Source organism: Zychaea mexicana, assembly GCF_025766255.1.
Source record: "Zychaea mexicana strain RSA 1403 chromosome Unknown BDB00scaffold_153, whole genome shotgun sequence".
Taxonomy (NCBI): Eukaryota; Fungi; Mucoromycota; class Mucoromycetes; order Mucorales; family Lichtheimiaceae; genus Zychaea; species Zychaea mexicana.
In genome coordinates this window covers 60401-75899 of record NW_026516816.1, presented here as the reverse complement: position 1 = coordinate 75899, position 15499 = coordinate 60401, and the positions used below count along the sequence as shown (strand labels likewise).

Sequence of the window (15499 nt, the reverse complement as noted above, 5' to 3'; positions counted from 1 at the left end):
GTTTTATTGGTGTTGAACCAAAAAAAAAAAAAAATTCACAACGCGTCAACAAGCGGTCTGCTCTGTCAAGATTTTCGTTCACCTCCGTGTCAATTGGATGGTACCCCAATCTACAGCGCACATAGCCATAGTAAGCGAAAGAGTACTGGCTATCACCCTTGTTAATTATTATCAAGCAACAAATGAACGGCAACGTGAAGAGGATGTAATTAGTAGTAATAGTTTTGTGGAAAGAAAGAGTTGCATACATCGAATTTCGTTACAACACCCTATGACATGCCGTTGCAGGCTGTGATCCTGCTGAAAAGAACATGCTTTTTACATATAAGGTTGAGCCGAATAGCGTTACTGCTTAGTGGCAGCAACCTTTCAGGGCTTCTGCATGCTTTTGACATCTCTCATGTCGTCATTGTTACATACCCCATGCCATGTATTCGGAACCCACCAAGCTATTTCTGAAAGAAAAAATCACTCATGAACACTCAGTAACGTATTAAAAAATGAGTATAAGGAGGAGGCACTACCGAACCGTAATTACTAGTGCTTATATGCTAGCTATTGTATGTGTCCTGATGCCAGCCGAATTTGAGCATGAGTGCCGAAACACTATCTGTAGGCTGGACCTTTACCGGACGAACCGGAGGTCATACCCAAAACGACCTGGAATAAGCGCATTTAACATAACTTTTACATGACTCTACTCTAAGCCACACAGGTTGACAAAGCTGGATACATTGACGTTGGGTACCAGGCAAGCACTTGGCGGCTTTATAAAGTGTGCACCTTGGATAGAGGCTGGAGGGTGTGGGGTAAGGTAGCCAAAACGTCAGACAATGTGGGACTAATGGTACTTCAGATGGGCTCTGAAAGAGCTTATTTACACTTTGTTCCCAATTTAGGAACAAGGTCCCCATCCTTTGGCACACAGACACTCAGCAAATCGGTTGGATTTCATTTTCAACAAGCTAAAAAAAAGGAAATAGTCATAGTAGTACAGCTTTAAAAGTTTCATATATTCCAGGTCATCGCTACAGTTTATAATCAAGAAATAACAATGGCAGATACTTGTGAAATGATTATCTTTCTTCTCCCAACGCTTGCTTGTGTGGTTTGTTCCCGGGAGTATCTCTTTTTTCTTTTGTTCGATTGTACATTATACTCCTTTATGGAAGATGAACCAAAGTAGTATTTATTCAGGGTGTTGTTGCGGAAAAAAAGAATGAGTTGGTTGATTGGTTGCTTGGTAACGTATATCGGGGGAGAATTGCTATATCGGGAATGGCATGCGTTTGTGCCAAGAGACAAAGAAGAAATTTCAAGTGACAGGTGTATTTGTGTTGCCCAGCAAGCAGTAGTAAGCGTGGTAGTAGTAGTAGCTGTTGTAGTTGCAGTTGTTGTTGTTGTTGTTGTTGTTGTTGTTGTTGTTGTTGTTTGATTCTGTGCGTGCGTGTATGATGCGGTGTGTGTGTGTGTGTGAAAACAAAAATTTGAGTGGGATTTCGGATAGAGGTGCTTATGCCTTCTTGGTATTGGAAGAGGGGAATCGTTTACGAAGCATGCGAAGCATCAAGCCGAACCAGTAGATATTGAGTAGACTTGTCACTACATTGGCGACACCGTAGATTACGAAATCTAGAAAATTGGGGTTTAGGGGTTGCATGAGATATTTTATGCTAATTATGTCACACAATATATACCCATCCTATCAAACCACTTACAGCTCCAGGGCACCATTTCCCTGACGGCATAAATCTCCACTACAACAAAGACATGTAATGTTAGAACTCGCTACTCATATGAAGAACCACAAAGACCCTCATTCATTCGTTCATTACCCCAAAGATAGTAGGACATCGATAAGCCAAATACGATCCGTGCCATGAAGAACACCGAAATCAACATGACGCCGTTGATCAATTGAAGCTTACTGCCCATCCAGCCCAGCTTGTCCTGTTATAAGCCATTTTTACCAAGTTTTCCCCGCAGTTAGCCACACATAGGCCTTTCGTCTTGGTTTTTTTTTTCCTTTTTTTACATTACCATGAACCAATTAACGTTGAGAAAGGGTGTGCTGGCTTCATAGAGTAAAAAGATCGAGCCATAATAGTTGATAAAGGGTCTCTGTTGATAATGGGAAATGATCAGTAAAACTGCTTCAAGAGTTTTGACTTTGACGCTAAACCTTGGCAACGCATCTCAGCAACAACAACGGCAACCACAACATCGGCAACCGCAGCAGCAGCCATCAGAGCAACAGCCTCAACAGCAGCAACCAGAGCAGCAACCAGAGCAGCAACCAGAGCAGCAGCAGCAGCCAGCAGAGCAACAACTCCAACAACAACCGCTGCAGGATACTGCAACCATCTCTCTTCCCTTTTTCCCGCCACCACCACCTGTGCAAAGGATCGCACTCGCGACGCACGCATCTGCATCACCATCACCATCATCAGTTCATCCACCGCCTGCACCAGAGTACAAAATGTCACGCCATACTGTAACGCTTGATATGCTTTGGCGCGAATGGTACCATGGCTTGGCTGGTGGACCTGCAGTTGATGAATTGGAGCGCGAGCACGGCGTTGCGTAGCGGCGAGCAGAGTCAGAACGCCGATGTTATAACCGAAGACGTATAATCATCGATAACATCAGAGATTATGCCACTCAACACAGACTGACCAACGAGGCAGCTGTCACAATCCTAGAAGCGTGTAATGAAAGTAACGTTGCCGTGAAATCAATGTCTGCGGAGTTTGCCGTTGTATGCGCACACAAGTTTTAATTGAGCCAATGTGTTACTTTTAACTGTAGAGCAATAGGTGACCTGGATATGTAGAGAGCAGCAGGTTTCATTTAGGCTCCATTTTATAGTTTGTTGATTCTGTCGTTTCCAGGTCAATCCGATACAGTAAATTTCCTTTTTTCGACGGATCGAACGCACTTGCTGTGCTACACATAGAGTACTAACACAGATCACCATATCCAAGTCTGTTTCGGACTTTGTTGTGGAGTAGCACCAAAAATGGGGCCATAATGAACAAAGCCTCTTTCAATGATAAGAGATTACCTGGTTTTGATCTCGCATGAGTGTGTCAAAAGTGGCGGACTAAACTGCGGTGATTTTCGGTGAAGACAATGAAAATAAGCCCTGAGCAATAAAGTACGGGAGGCGCAGTGTAGCATCAGTAGATGTTATAGTGCACTTGCTGGATGAGAATCACAGCAAGCTCGAATGTCAAGTGCCAGGCATACAAAGAAAATTGCTAGATCTCCTTCATTGATGACTTACTACCCCCATTGAAACTTTGTTTATTCCGCATTTGTCCGGGCATTTCCGGGTAATAGTAGTTTTTTAATCTATGGTTATCTGGGAACAAGATGATAAAAAGAAACTGCTGCTTATCTTTTACATTATGAACGAGATAAAAAACTTCACATTTCCTTTGATTGTCAGGCAATAACATAGATTGAAAGTAGTAGCTGAAGGGCGTCATTGAGAGAAGGAGGATGATGATGAGGTGAGCACCCCAATGCGTCATACTAAAATGTTTGCGGGGTTACGACGACGTGTGAGTCACGCCTACAATTTGAAATCGTGCCCAGATTCTCTCTTTCTTCTCTTATCATACAACACCACACAAGTATACATCATGATATCAAGACAGCTTTGTCGTCGTATCCCAGGGCGAAGAACCACTACTAGCGTCACTACGAGTGCGACTCGACTAACAACACAGACCCGCCTTTATTCGTCATCGTATCGTGATAATGATCGTAACAGCAGTGGAAGCAGCAGTAGCAGCAGTAGCAGTAATAGCAACAATGATAACAACGGTCAGAGTGTCCCTTCACAGCAACAGACGAAAGCGACTGCTCAAGAGCGTTTATCATTTATGCCTGTGGTCAACATGCCCGAAGCTGAATTTGCACATAATGCCTTTTTTTCGTTACATCGACCTTTGTTGGGCTTGTCATCCGATGAAGAGCGACCATTCTTTACAGCAACGTCAACAGCCCGGCATCGTGGCCCTAATCAAATACAAAAAATGTTGGGCATAGAACAACCAAAAGATGGTGATGCTGAAGCAGCACTGAATGCAGGTATGTGACGGGCTGTTATTGAATCCATTGTTTGCTGTGTGTATATATACACGTATGTGCTAAAAGAAACATTCTTTTATCCTTGCGAACAGAAGACGAAGCTGTGACACATTACATGATGAACCTTAGGCCATTTGAACCTCCACGATTGCCTCAGGATACCACCGGCAGCGAAGCAATTGGCCAGCAGAACGAGGACGAAGAAGGAGAAACAGTGGTGACGTTAAGCTTTGAGGATGGGCATTCGGCATACGACGACATTGAAGCGATCCATATGGACCAATCCATGCCTATTTTCCATATGCCCGACAGCGATGAAGTGGTTGATTACTTGACAGCAATGCAAGACAAGTTACAGCAGCGACAACATCAGTTGGATACTTGGAAGGTACAGGATTATCAACAGCAGCAGCAGCAGCAGGAGGAGGAAGAGGATCAAGTACTACAAGTGGAAGAGGAGAACGGTAGAAGACGCGGCGCAAACCGGCCGATTGTTCATGCGGCTACTGCGGCTGAAGCAAGAAAACGGACCATGTCCATACAGCAACATAGACAACGTACAAGACGACAGCGACCGATCGCCATGATAGACAGGAAACAATACACCAAGTAGAAACCTAACAAGAAGAAGCTTGGTTTTTATATATATGCATCTGATATACATCATCGCCCATCCATCATCCATCATGCACACCTGTGTACACCTCCCACATTGCTCTTCCTTTATTTTTCGTATACAATGACTCCTTACCTCCTCGGTAGCTTCCCTCTTCCATCTAACTCTACGCCTTTATCTTTACGCTTTCCTCCCCTCTCTTTCTCTCTCTCTCTGTCCTTTTCCCACCCTCAAGTCCAAACTCTTCCTGTCCTACAACCAACAACAAATTTCTTATATACACTTGCACTATTTAAACATTGTTCATATTCGACATCTGATACATTCAAAGTGTGAAAAAATTGTAAAATATGTAATTAAAGCTGTTTCCATCGGATTGTATATTAATTGTACTCTGCTATATCGTTTGTATAATCAATGATTAAACAGAAGAAAAGCTGAAGAAGCCAAGGACATGTCTTTTAACCGATACCTGTATGTGGTCCCAGCGGTTCAGTTTTTTGTCGATCAGATAATGAATCTTATTCTGAGAAAAAAAATCACACCATTTTGCATAGCAAACTTTCTATTATTTTTTTGGGTTGCTTAAATACCCACGGTACACGTATATGTTTATGTGTGTGTGTGCATAGATAGGCAATGGCCGCTTTTTCTCTCCATTCTTCCTTGGTCTTTTTTAATGTATGTGTGCTTCCGTAATGCCCAGCAAAGAATGCATATGTCCCGACAAGCAATATGCGTTAGATAATAAAAGATAATGATGCATGCATGTAATGAATGCCACAAAGAATAGCGAAAATAAATGATGGAAAGAGGAGAAAAATATGAGCTAAAGTAGTAGAATTAGACAAAGAATAAGTGAGATATGACCGTCGATTCATTCATTCATTCATGAAGCCTTGATACCCTCAGCATTCGTAGTGTTGGGAACGCTCTTTTTGTTATCGCCATCCTCAGCTTCATCTTCTTCATCTGAGACTTTGTATGGTTCCAATTCAGGTTCAGGTCTGGGTGACGGGTGCTGTTCATGATGATGGTTGTGGTTCGATCCGTTCTCTCCAGTGATGGGTGATAGATGCTGTTCTTTGTGAATTTCGTTGGTAGATGATGATGGCGATGGCGATGATTGCTGTTGTGGCGGAGGTGGCGTTGGTGATGCGGGGACGTTTGCTAACTTTCGTGCGGGATTGAATTGTTTGCAATTTGGGCAGGTATATTCTAGCGAGTTATCAAACCAGTTATGCATATAAGCACTCTCTTTTCCTTTTACTCTCACAGGTTGTCACTGTGTATTTGGAGAATTAAGACTTACGTATGAGGTCGATTTCTTGAGGCAGCACCAATCCATTATGTGTAAAGCAATGACGACATATTAAGGCATACTTTGTTTCGGGTCCTTCTTCTCCTACCAAAGCATCGACCAGCTTGTCGTACCATTGACGTTCTTTTGGCTGCTGGGGAACAGGTGTCCTTGCTTGTAAATGTACTGGCGCGAGTCCTCTGGTGCCTGCAGTAGCAGCAGCGGCGGCAGCAGGGCCACCACCTTGTTGCGGTTGGACCATGCCCTGTCCCTGTGGTGATGGACCTGGTCCTGGAGAATCAATGTTTCAGCATATTATTCTGTCACCGTCCTTTCACCTTTCCATTCGACACGGATTTTTCCACAATGAAGTATCCACTCTGTTCCTAATCCACTAACCCCCCCCTGCTAACCTCCACTTCGTTGTCTCAGCTGCTGTTGCTGTGCACCTGGTTGTTGTTGACGTGGGGTAGCACCGGTTGCCATGGCCCGTTGTTGAGCCTGCTGTTCTTGTTTCCTCCTCTGTGCAGCAGCCAAATCGTATCTTTCCAATAATGACTTTGTCGTGTAGTAGGATGTCTTCTTTTTCAGCTCTTCAACCTTGAGTTTTTGTTGTGCGCGTAGAGCGGCCAGGTTGGCTTCTTCGTTTGTTTGTTTTCGGGTATAGAACCATTTCAATAATCGACGCGTGTAGTAGATTCTTATTATTTACATAATCCGAGCACTTCGTTTGTCAGTATACAGGGTTACGTGTATATGGTATACGTGGAGAGTTTGGTTATTGGGTTTTCTTCCTAGAACCTACCCTAGTGGAATCACGAGAACAGGTAACAAAGTCACTGCAAGTGTGTTCCATTCATGTTCGTCACCTTCTCCGTGAAGTACGATAAAACTGTACAACAAGAAGGCTGCCCAAGCAATTGTACCGTATATTATCCATAAAAGACCCGTTCGACGTTCTCGAATCTTGATTTCCGAAAGTCTCACTTCAGCCTTTTGAATGCTTTCGTCGAGTTCGGAGAGGATCTTTTCATAATCATTTGGGTCGGTCTATATTTTCATAAAAAGAAGGTAGTGTTATGACCTGAATGACAGTCTTGTATATATTACCTGGGCCCGTAATCTCGGGGTAACTTTTTCCACTATAGCATACCTTTTGCTTTGAAAATAAAGCACCCATCTCTGACTTTTTCTTTAAATGTGTGCCAAATGAATGAGAGAAGGAGAAAAGAACAAGTCAAATAAAAAGAGGAGAGAAAAAAAAGAAAAGTGAGGCGCGTGTGCACTCGAGAACGGCTTGAAGTCCGCACATGTGCATGGTGGGGCATGTGCCTCGGTTTGTCTTTAGAGTCAATTATTGTTCGGAGCGATATGTATTACGTTTCATACAATGCATTATCTTGTATATTTTCAAAAAGCGTGCATACGAAAACAAAATGTGTGGTACTTTTTAACGACCATTGCGAGTGACAGTGTATGCCATATATCGCAACAACAGCAACAGCTTGGTAAGCGTGGTCGTATACTGATACTTTATGAAAAGTCAATCTGTAGCTTGTCTGTTAATATCCGGTGCTTTTTGTCTTTCGTCGCATGTTTATTATCATCAACTGGTGTAAATGAGATATGCTCCGATGTCGCATTAAATATAACACTTTAAATTGAAAAGCATAACACTTTAATGCATGCTCTTGGATGACCGGATATAGCAGCTAGCAATAGCACATGTTAATTCGGTTATCTAATTATCCATGACGTCTCTGCTTTGATACCACCATACGGATGATGAGGAAAAGCAGCAACCGAGACCAACAGCAGAGAGACAAAGAAGAACAGCTTCAGGTAGGCAGTGTATGTATGTACTTTTCAAGTTACCTTAAACGTATTCATAACTTCGTTCTTCGTTCTTAATGATTCTTCATTGAATAGTGGCTCATGACACTGAGAACGAAGGACGGCGCAGACCACGCAAAACTAACAAGAATAAATTATTTTGGTGTAAGTATTGTTATCGTGATCTGCTTTTGCGTGTTTTCTGCTCGTATCGCTAAAATAAACAATTCCTATAATAACAAGGTCGTCTATCCGCTAAACTTCTTTTTAATTACGATAAAGTCTGTACTACTACACAATTTTGTTCCTCTCTTCTTCCGTCATAGTCTTTGCATCGCCATCGTTCTTATATTATTTGTTTCCCTATGAATATTCTCATAACAGATTTTTGTTGTCCTAAAAAAAAGTTTAAAACACTATATCCTATATCTATAAAAAAGCAATTGAATAGTATGTTTGGTCCAATGATAATCGAGAGTTACTTTCTGTCGTTGTACGGCTCGTCCAGTGAGAAGCCTGTTTTTGGAGAAATGCTGTTATATCTACCCAATGAAACGCTAGTGTTACTCTGTCAGACGTTGAAGGTGTGTGTAAAAACGTACGAAACCAGCACAATTGTGTGCAATGAGTGTGCAAAAGGATACATATCCTACACAAAGCTGTGTGCAAAAAATGTCCAAAAAACTACGTAGACACACATTCTTACACATCGCCTATGGTGAATGGTCTTTGATTCGCAAAGACCTAAAAAAGAGAAACACGTTTTATTTTGTCTTCACAACATTAAAATGTGCAAGGATAAATGTTCAATGGAAAGGGCTTATTTGATGGTCATAAACTGATTCAGCTTGACCGGAAGCAACAACACAGCAAGCCGATTGCTGATCTCTGCCGCGAGTGCCACACTGCCAGCATAATAGCTGGGGCACCAGTCATTTTGAAGCATTATGATCCGTATTGAACAGATGGATTGATGTAATAAATCAATTATAGAGGATCAAGTAATATGTGATGCGTTAGTAAATGATACATCCGGGTAAGTACTTCAGATAGTAGCCAATGTGAATTGCGTGATCCGTTTGTATAATGACAACTTCTTCCTGAGCATAGTTAATCCGTGTTTAACCAAGATGTGTATGGATGAGGAAATGTCCGCATAAGTGTGGTTATGAGGGAAATAACAGCAATCGTTAATGACGGGTCAAATAATATGTGTTATTGATCATGTTGGATACAACAACGTCGATAGGCTGTAACACAAGAGGTACGTTAAAGCCCACATTACTTAAATCTTAATATTGATAGTAATAACAATTATATGCAAGATATGTTGATTTACCTTAAGCTTAGGACGTCTGCACCTCTCAGTTTCAAACGATCTCTTGCATAATTCCGCCGCATGAATGTTGAAGGCTTTTGGCAGGACGACAGGCAACGCGGCCAATGTCTCTTGATTTGGAATGACGCCAAGCTCGTTTGCCTTGTCCACGTTGATGAGAGCCTTGACATAATCTACACCTACTTTCACTGTGCGCGACATTGTGCAAGTGCCGTAATCTGTGCCCGCAAGCTTGATGTCGTAGGCGAATAAGGATGCTTGCTCATGCAAAGGTTTGAGGTCCGTGCACTGCGGGAAATCAATGCAGTGTTGATCTGCTAACGTTGGAACGCTTTTGAACTGTTGTAGATGTAAACGGTGCATACCGTTAAAACGATATCCAACCTGCATGGTTGACAGCCGACAGCACATGGTTCAGACGATAGGATAACTTGCGATCAACCGCATGGTTGAATAAAAAGTAATAGGCGTGGGGTACTCTAGAGAAGCATGATGTAGAACAATACCTAAACGTTAGCTAGCCCCCTTATTACTCAACGTATATATAAAGACGGGATTCTAATGTTATATGGATCCCCATCGTTTTATCCTTTGATATATTCGAGTCTCATCTTGTTTCTATTGATTCACACTGTCTATAATACTCATTCACGTTCCCGATTGTAAGTATCTGGGCCGACACCGTTACAAGGGCTCATGTTTTCGTGAGAAATAGGTTCTTGAATATAGTTTTGACCACGTCGTCACCACTGGCCTTCTGATTTTTCTTTAACTTCTTAATCTTCGACCACAAATTCATAGAAGCCTTCTGTGTTTCGTTCTTTTTCGTCATCAAGTCTGTATTCGTACTTTTCAGCTGCGAAAGACGGCTTTCTGCTTCTAGTTGTTGCTGACTGTTCAGTACTGTTACATTTTCTAGCGACAAGCAAGTTTTCCTTTCGCCGCACATCGTATTGACCCGTTTCACAGAAATTGACCTTTATTTCATATTTAAGAGTGATGATTCAAAGTGGTCAAACTTATAGGTGTGTGAATTAAAAGACGAGTAGAGAAAAAGGAAAACAATATGTGGACAACAATGGAGGCCCAGGTGGCGTAGAAGCAGTCTTCAGTTGTTTCCCATTGAACACGGTGTGCGAGGTCATAGTAAGGTTGCTCATCTCGTATAGGTTGGCGGTCCAGCACCGCGAAGCCATTGCCTAAGTACATGCCGGACACGGCGTCTCAATAGATGCCGCAGTCTAATACCTTGCCGTATACGCTGAGGCTGTTGATAATGCCCGCGACTAATGCAGTGTGGTTCCTGTAGGGGAGATGGGATAGGCGCACTTTCTTGATCTGGGCATCTCCTGATAGAGTGTTGCAGGCGAGAATGATAACGCCGTCTTTAAAGTGAAGTCCTTGGGTTAAGGCAGCTTGAATCACTTCCGGGTCCTCAGAGTAGAGCTCGATGATAACGCGAGGGCCTTCTTGGATTGATTGCGCACCACAATTCTCGGGGAACTGCTGGTTGATGGTGGCAAGAATACGCGGGATTGGTTCGGTACGGCTACTAACGTCGAAGTAGACACTGTCTGCTGAGGCGGGTGATCCACCAACACGCCAGATGTTGGAATGGATAACCCGAGTAGTGCGGGTGTTGTTTTTATCGTCAAGCAATTCTCTAGTCTCTGATTCTTGTCGCATGAGCGACTGTCGATGTTTCTGAACGACTTTGGCGTATGAAAGTCGAGGAACGTCGAGTTTTTGCGGTTTTGGGGGCGATTGGGGTGAGGCAGGGCTTGTACCCTGCCGGGTGTGATTTTTGTGCGGAAGAGCCATGATGCAAATAGATGGAATAACATGGATAAGACGAAATACATAGTATGGGTTTGAAAATTAAAAATGCCAACTTGCTGTACTTAGGAAAAACGTCCACATCAACTAGCTTTTATAACTTTAAAACTAATCACACAGAACGAACGCGTCAGAGAATTGATCTTTCAGCGATAACTTGGTGGACTTCATTATCGTCACTGTCGACGGTAACGCAATTGCAATAGTCATACGCAAAATCCGAGATGTACCTTTTTTACGCATGATATTCCACGTCTATATAATCAAATGTCACATTGAGAGGCAGGAGCTTAGGGTTGGTCCCTCAACAACCATGACATACAACTAAGCTTATATAAAGTCTTTTTGTCCCAGGGAAATATTAGCGTAGTATACCTCAAATTGCTACATACTCTTTCTTTTGAGCAGTGTTACTATTAAATTGAGCGCAGTGACTTCATATTGATTTAGCCTCTCAACTTTTGATGCGACACCATAACCCTTCGTCGGGTACCTTTATCCTCCTTACTGGGAGGATAACACTCTCATTAATTTTGGCTTGCATGCTACAACGCACAAAATAGCACGATCATTTTCTATACAACAAACGCGTCAATGTTTTCCCGTACTTGTGTGCAGCGGAAGCAATTGCAGAAAATTCATGCATCGGGAACTTGCCTTCCCACGAGTCCTGTACAAACTCTTTACTCCTTCCCCCTTCATTCTTTATCCATTCATGACACATTAGCAATACGTTATCAAAAGAAAGGGCAGGTCTTTAGCTTTAACATGATACTAATATCATGTACAGTTACGACGATAATTGCGGCGGAATATTGCTTTGGAAATTGCCTAGTCTTAAAAAGACGATGCCAGGTTCCCCTTCCACCGTGTCTAAAACTTGTTTCTCCAACAATCGAATCTGAAGCATGCAGTTGGTTCGTGTCAGTTGCGACAGTGACCTCTTCTTCCTTCCTTTTCATATAAACTGACTATGTTCGTCATTCAGCAAAGAAAGATTCATGTAGAGCAGAGCCGTGGCTATAGAATGATGCCAATATTGATACAATCCTCGAATAATAAACGACGACACTATAGCTAATAATGTAGAATGGTCAATGAAAAACGATCGTTTTTCTGCCGCACTGTTGACTGAAACATGCATTGTGCTCTTTCTTAATGTTGACCTCATCGCCTATGCGCTCGTTTGGCTATTGGACAACAGACAAATCACGCAATTGCCAAAGAATCTAATCGATTGTTCCAATTATTCACAACGAATCTTATATAAAAAGGTACGCGTACCCACCCATCCATAGTTCTTTGGCCTCTTCTCTTCCGCTTCTTTCTCCTTCTCTTTCTCCTTCTCCTCCTCGTCACCAACTGTACGTATAACTCTTGGGAAACGGGATCCATCGCATGGCCGTGCGTGTGGTAGTGTGCATGTCTGTCAAGAAGTATCACGACGACTCACGATCAAATCTCTTGCTTTCTTTCATTTCTATAGCCGTCTCCTCCTCGGCCTCGCCCGGTTACTGCTTTAAAGGAGGAGAGAAGCAAGAGTGTACATGGTGTGTGTCAAAGATGATGATGACTGTGCTATTGGTTACTCACGCTCGAGCCTCTTCTTTTTTTTTTTTTGATAGCTCTGTCTCTCTTGCTCTTGCTCTCTCTGGACCGACTGTCTTTGCGTACTTTGCTCCCAAATTCCAACATTAGGAGGGGATACGCGTACGACGTTGCTGATACGTAACATACCACGCAATTTTACCCAGGTAGGTTTCGTCCCCACCAACAAACCTCTCATTGTCACTGCAATCCATCTCCATCTTCTGTGCTTACATACTATGCTTAATCTTCGACAAATCCCTAACGGACCTTTCTCTCTTATTCTATCTCATGCTTTGATTAGCAAATGCTGAAGGAGGACCTTGACGCCACGCACAGCGGAACATACGATTTTTTATTTCTGAGTTTCGACTCAAGGCGCAATCGCAACGTTGGATACGCGTTTGTCAACTTTTCCGACGTTGGGTAAGTGCTTCATTATATTTTTTCACTGCTGCTGCTGACATTACCGTTGCTCCCATTGTCAAGTGGAGTGTCCCACTAATTACATATGAGTACGTGTACTATAAATAGCTTTGTAATAACATTCGCAGAAAAATTCGGCTGGTATGTATTATCGCATCGCTTGTTCTCTCTCTCTCCTTTTGCACCTTCCAAAAATTAATGTACTCAATTTCTCAATGACATATTGGCAACAACATCAATGACAAAGAGTGGCCGCCACATCGGGGAAGAAGAGGCAAGTTTCCTTTTTTCTTTTTCACGTGCTTTTGTTAGTTGTTCTGCTCTAACACATTTTTGGTGCTTTGTTTTGATGTAGCCCTTCCCCGAACCCGACACAATGCCAATGCATTTCTAAATAGCTTCCTCATACTTAAAAAATTACAATAAAAATACAGTTATACCTTTGCTTATACAATTTGAAAAGTACGAATAGCATTTAGTTGGATTAGTAGCTCCATGTATACAGTAGCAGGTACATCCAGCTGGCTTAGAGCTTTCTTTCTAAAGGACAAATGATACAACGTCAAATAGAATTTCGGAATACATGAGCGATAGAAGGATAGCGTCACACTGTATAAAATAAAAGAGCTACTGTACGTGCAAACAAATAAATCATCCTTTTACTTTAATAGAAAAAAAGAGACCATTGTTCATGCAGTGTGGCACGTAAAAATAAGCTTATATAAGGCAAGGTTGGCTGTAACATTTAGGGGGCTTACATAGCCTTTTGGGTGGCCAAAACGTAAATCCATGAGACGGTTATGGAATATGATTTTTGAGAGTAATAGCTGCAATGGGTGGGTAGTCATGGTTGGAATCGCTTCGAACGTCCTTTGCCGATTTCTGTTTTCCTTAAATGGATAGTTTTAACGTTAAGTGTGATAAACCGTTGGCCTGTGCGTATACAGCACGCATGCCGAAGGTTTAAGATAGTCCAAGTCAGGGGAGGTCGAAGATTTTAATAAACTGTTAGCTTCCGAAATATAGATGAACAAGCCCATAACCGCCTACGTCATGATGATGGTGTAAATTCACCGTACTTGAAACAAGCGGTCCTGGACAACTGTATTATGGACGAGGTCTCATAACATGTAATTAACTACAGGAGTAATTCGGCTGAGCACAAGATATATACGTAAGTATCACTGTTCGTTTCTATGCCATGTTTATCATCAAGGTTAAAGATATCATTTCTACACATATATAACAACACATTACGTCTTGTTTCATCAGTTTATCAGTATTACTGTGGCGTATGGTCAGGATTCCATCCACCCGAAGACGGTGGGTAATATGGCAGTTGTTGATGTTGCTGGTGCTGTTGTTGGCTCTGCAAGATCTACGCCAACTGGCTTAATGCAGCAGCAGGATCTGTGATGGCTGCCTGTTGTTGTGGTTATTGCTGAGGGTCAACACCAGCGGTAGATGAAAGTAAACCTGGTTGGTGGTGGTGGTTGTTATGTCGTGGTCGCAGGCGGGATAGGCTGCACTTGCTGCGTTGGAGGTGGTACTGGATGGTGATAGTGCTGTTGTGCTGCCATTTGAGTCTAGAAAAATTACACACACATACGTGAATATATGACGTAGAAAAACACTGAATGAGCGTGGTTTTTCTTCCTTTTAAGGCTAAATAGTTCTTTGTACGCCTGCCAACGAGAAGTGTATATATTTGATCCAAGAAGGCAATCATGGCTACTCTGAGCATTATCAAGAGACGTAAGAATTCCCAGTATAGCAACTGATTTTCTTTCCGCACGTTTCTCGATGGGTTGTTCTGATATGTCACATTAAAATATGGCGTGCTATAGACTGGATCCTGAGAACTAAAAGCAAGGCGACCACAAGGAGTAAGTATATATAGCTGGGAGTGGCTATTTGTTGCAGCATGGTGACTAAAGATCAAACAGAGGTTTCAACTTTGGTAAGGCCCACGCTCCAACTCCTTCCCCCCACAGTTTTTTTGGAATTTCAAGTCAGCCACCAGAGACACTATACTACGCACTAAGTGGCTGTGTAGTATAACAACAGCCTGGTTTACAGCACGATACTACAGGCTTATCTTCGCTCCAATCAGTGAAAAAATCTACTGTATATTGATGTGGATTGACTTTAAATATCACAAGCTATTGGCTAAAGTTTATTATTGTCAGCAAGATGATGAATGGACTATTATGAGAGAAATACCGGTTGGATTTATCAGCATGGACACTGCAAGAGAATGATGCTAACCGTCCAGGGATGGAAGGTTCCATGAAAAAAAACCATTTTTCTACATAATGCAGGTAGAGAAGCTGAGATAATATAACAGAAAAGGCTACAGTACATAGCATGTCATTTTATATAGTGTGCGTGCGGACATAGCAGTAGTAATCTCATAGTTATTTATCAATCAGAGCTTGATTAGCATTGTTTTCTGAAAAAACGG

At 42.3% G+C, this 15499-nt stretch overlaps 6 protein-coding genes across 6 annotated transcripts; 3 read left to right on the top strand and 3 right to left on the bottom strand.

Moving 5' to 3' along the window:
• Positions 1-831, top strand: BDB00DRAFT_856172 (uncharacterized protein; the record flags this gene model as incomplete). The annotated part of the gene is made up of 2 exons (XM_053125774.1): positions 1-455; positions 530-831. Coding segments are annotated over 2 exons (339 nt in total), but the record flags the coding sequence as incomplete, so codon positions are not given.
• Positions 832-1360: 529 nt separating this feature from the next.
• On the bottom strand, positions 1361-2188 carry BDB00DRAFT_856169 (uncharacterized protein). Its single transcript, XM_053125773.1, is given in 5 exon segments — positions 1361-1408; positions 1426-1632; positions 1719-1757; positions 1836-1950; positions 2041-2188. 4 exon segments carry the CDS (start codon positions 2041-2043, stop codon positions 1514-1516), a joined length of 276 nt encoding a protein of 91 aa, XP_052973380.1. The 5' UTR covers positions 2044-2188; the 3' UTR covers positions 1361-1408; positions 1426-1513.
• Positions 2189-3647: 1459 nt separating this feature from the next.
• BDB00DRAFT_878943 (uncharacterized protein) lies at positions 3648-4711 on the top strand (the record flags this gene model as incomplete). The annotated part of the gene is made up of 2 exons (XM_053127804.1): positions 3648-4098; positions 4191-4711. The coding sequence occupies 2 exons, from the start codon at positions 3648-3650 to the stop codon at positions 4709-4711; spliced, it is 972 nt and encodes a 323-aa protein (XP_052973379.1).
• A 615-nt stretch (positions 4712-5326) lies between these two features.
• On the bottom strand, positions 5327-7374 carry BDB00DRAFT_152365 (uncharacterized protein). Its single transcript, XM_053116252.1, has 5 exons — positions 7168-7374; positions 6820-7064; positions 6428-6714; positions 6027-6305; positions 5327-5932 (listed from the first exon to the last, which is right to left on the bottom strand). Exons 1-5 carry the CDS (start codon positions 7192-7194, stop codon positions 5604-5606), a joined length of 1167 nt encoding a protein of 388 aa, XP_052973378.1. The 5' UTR covers positions 7195-7374; the 3' UTR covers positions 5327-5603.
• Positions 7375-9037: 1663 nt separating this feature from the next.
• BDB00DRAFT_878941 (uncharacterized protein) lies at positions 9038-9576 on the bottom strand (the record flags this gene model as incomplete). The annotated part of the gene is made up of 2 exons (XM_053127803.1): positions 9038-9097; positions 9187-9576. 2 exons carry the CDS (start codon positions 9574-9576, stop codon positions 9038-9040), a joined length of 450 nt encoding a protein of 149 aa, XP_052973377.1.
• A 2932-nt stretch (positions 9577-12508) lies between these two features.
• Positions 12509-13304, top strand: BDB00DRAFT_856136 (RNA recognition motif 2-domain-containing protein). The gene is made up of 4 exons (XM_053125772.1): positions 12509-12572; positions 12648-12776; positions 12914-13035; positions 13144-13304. The coding sequence occupies exons 1-4, from the start codon at positions 12570-12572 to the stop codon at positions 13232-13234; spliced, it is 345 nt and encodes a 114-aa protein (XP_052973376.1). The 5' UTR covers positions 12509-12569; the 3' UTR covers positions 13235-13304.
• The last annotated feature ends 2195 nt before the right edge of the window (positions 13305-15499 follow it).